General features: G+C 33.3%; 1 protein-coding gene across 1 annotated transcript; it reads left to right on the forward strand.

The window, feature by feature from the left end:
* The first annotated feature begins 492 nt into the window (after window positions 1–492).
* Window positions 493–1389, forward strand: monDomV1R1270 (vomeronasal 1 receptor monDomV1R1270). The gene is given in 1 exon segment (NM_001167515.1): window positions 493–1389. A coding segment is annotated over 1 exon segment (897 nt).
* Window positions 1390–3546: the final 2157 nt, after the last annotated feature.

A 3546-nucleotide genomic window follows, 5' to 3' on the forward strand; every position in this document is an offset into this window, starting at 1 on the left:
ATAAATTTCTAAGTATGTTCTTTCTGTTCAATTAATTGGGGCAATTTATATTTTAATAAATACACATCATTAAGATTTTCATATTTTAAAGATCATTTATTCATTTATTTAATTTAGAATATTTTCCCATGGTAACATAAATCATTTTCTTTCCCTCCCCTCCTCCTCCCCCCTCCTTAACTGACATGAAATTCCACTGGGTTTTACATGTGTCATCGATCAAGACCTATTTCCATATTATTAATATTGCATGAGGATGATCAGATTTTCATCTTTATGGGGCAAGTAAAGCACTTTTGAATTTGGATGGCTCTTCCTACATGCCTCCAACTTCAACAGAGGCACTTTTACTAATGCCCATGTTATAGATGAGTACATGTGGAAATCTAATTGGAAAGCATTTTTATCTGCCATATTCTGAATGTCATATGTTTCACCCCACAGGTTGATTCCAGATATGAAAGCAACAATTTGATGCAAGACAAGTAAAAGATGATTTCTCATGATGAAGTTGTATGGATCATATACTTTGTGGAGTTAATAACTGGTGTCCTTGGGAATAGCTTCCTTTTTTGCATATATAACTATAATTTTATCGCTGGCTACAAGAAAAGACCAATTGATCCAATACTTATTCATTTGGCTTTTGTCAATGTCATGTTTCTTCTGTTCAGGGGAATTTCACAGATGATAGGAGTTTGGAGACAGGGATATTCCCTGAACGACATTGAGTGTAAACTCATAACTTACTTCCAAAGAGTATTCCGGGGACTTTCTCTCTCTAGTACTAGTCTCCTGAGTGTCTTCCAGGCCATTATCATCAGTCCCACCAGCCTCTTTTGGGGTAAAGTTAAAAGCAAAGCCCCAAATTTTGTATTACCATGTGGTCTTCTCTGTTGGATTTTTAATCTGTTGATAGATGTATTTGTACTCGTCTATGTGACAGGTCCAAGGAATAACACAACTAAAGAGAGAATGAATTGGGGGTACTGTTCTCTGGATACAGATGCTATGAGTCCTTTAAAAGTTGTCATATGGAAGACTCTCTATGATTTTATATTTGTGGCTATAATGGCTTGTAGTAGCATCTACATGGTATTTTTCCTTTATAGACATCATCAGCAGGTCAAGCACATTCACCACACCAGTCCATCTCTCAGTGCATCCCCTGAGATCCAAGCCACTAAATCCATTCTGCTATTGGTGAGCTCTTTTGTCTGCTTTAATGCAGTCAGTGGCCCATTTATTCTTCATATAGAACGTTCTAAAGGAGCCATTTCTTGGGCATATTATGTCTCTACTATTCTTTCAGTATCTTTCCAATCAGTCAGCCCCTTTGTGCTGCTCAGCAGTGATACTCAGATTCCGAGGTCCTTCTGTGTTCTCTAAAAGATGGTAAATGTTGATGATGCCTGTACTAACATGATCTCAGCTCAGATTCAGTTAGATCCTTTTAGACTTTAAATATGATTTTTGAACTTGATAAATAATTTCAGAATAAGTGAATATTAACCTGGAATTTATAGACATTTAAAGGGACTGTATTCAGTGGTCATTATAGAAAAAATATTTTATTTTTACTGACATGTAACTGAAATTTCATATTTCCTTTCACTATGAATATATGCTACAGACATTCTGAAAAAATACATAAGCTTCATGAGATAGGTAAAGAGATCTGTGATGCATGCTCACACATGTGGACAAAATGGAAAATTTTGTTCAGGGTTTAATCATTATTCAATAAACAATTAGGGGTAAAGGTATCTATCGATTTAAAAAAACCTGTATGATCCCTTTTCTTAATAAACTTTTAAGACTCATATTGAATGGTTATTGAGAATTTTGGCAATTCTCAAATTTTGTGATTTATTCTGAAAAGAAATAATATTTCATTTCTTGACCTTAAACTTCTTTTAATTTATTGACCATGCACTTTCACTACTACTCAATTTATTGACCAATTGATAACTGATATAGTTTTATGATGAGATGAGTTTACCAAAGGAACCTGATTTTCCAGGCTGAGATACCAGAAATATTTTAGATGTGCTTATTATAGTTATTGTATATAATAGACATTTTACATTATATATTTTATATAGATGATATCTCATAGATATGATTGTTGTTACAATTTAATTCCATTTTCCTCCCAATCATTTTTCAACTCATTTCCTAGAACATTCTTAGCTACCTTCCATGTGGGGATGTATATTCTACAAATTGTGAGTACTGCTACTCTTTCCAGATAAATCTGCTATACCCGTGTATTTTAGCCTCCTGAGTGAAGTTATTCATCAGAAGCTGACATTTGGTCACCTAACATATCTTTACCTGGCCCATTCCTCTGTCAGGCACAATTCCCAAAATAACTTTAAGTGAGCTAATTCAGACCTATTAATAAAGTTCACTGAATTTCCTTAATATGAGTTTGTTTGAACCTGATTTCTGAGTCCTTATAGCTAAGAATTAGACAGGATCTGAGATAACCCTCAGTAGTTTTCACTGGCATTAGGGAGAAGTCCAGGCTGAACAACCATTGAAGTTATACCTATCCTTCCAATTCTTATTTTTTTATATTGTTAAAATATGTCACTGATGGTTCTCCAGGGGAAAATGTCAAATGCCACCAAGTACTTTGCAGTAAATAGAAACCAGGAATAGGTTTATAAAGACCGTATCTTAAATATAAATGTGGAGATACTTTATAGGTCTCTAACATTGGACTACTGATTTTATCTATATCCCTTGTTCATAAAATGGGTTAATAATGCCTACCCAGTCACCTCACCACTATTTTTAAGTCATCAAATAGTGAAATGTAATCTCACAGTTATATACTTGATGCTTCAAAGGAAGAAGGAGATGTTATTAAGGACCGATATGCAGTGAATTTAATCTAATCATTGGGTTGGGCTGAAAGAGTAGTATAAAGATTCACAGATATGATGTAAAGTGTCATGAGTGAAGAACAAATACAAATAGAGTTTGGTCAAAAATCATCCACTCTTCCTTGAAGATGCAGCTCAAGCACCAGTTTTTTTTTTTTTTGTGAAGGCTTTTCTACCACCCCCCCCATGATGCTAGTACCATCCTCCAACTATTTTGTATTTAAAGTTTTTGTTTGTATGTGTTTATATTAATTATTCTTAATTTTTGTAGTATATACTTGTATAAGTGCTTTTTGTCTCTTACATTAGAGTGTAAACTTAGTATGAGTAGGATTTGTTTCATTCATTGTACAGTATGTTCCTCCTGAAGGGTTATATTTCAAGATCTATAGATAATTAAAACCATATATTATGTATTCACATACTTATTGATAAAAAGTATACATAATTTTCTTGTATAAATAATGAATTTTAATTGAAAAATTAAACACATAAAATATTACAAATGATAAATTCAATAATTATGTACAGTGCACATTACAATACTCTCTGGGGGTGATTAAGTATTTAAGAAGGAATAACAATTGTAGTGTGAAAGTTTTATTGAGCCTTTTCCGCCCATCTTTGGTGTTCACCTGGCATTCAGCTCTTA

Source organism: Monodelphis domestica, chromosome 6 (genome assembly GCF_027887165.1).
Source record: "Monodelphis domestica isolate mMonDom1 chromosome 6, mMonDom1.pri, whole genome shotgun sequence".
Lineage (NCBI taxonomy): Eukaryota > Metazoa > Chordata > Mammalia > Didelphimorphia > Didelphidae > Monodelphis > Monodelphis domestica.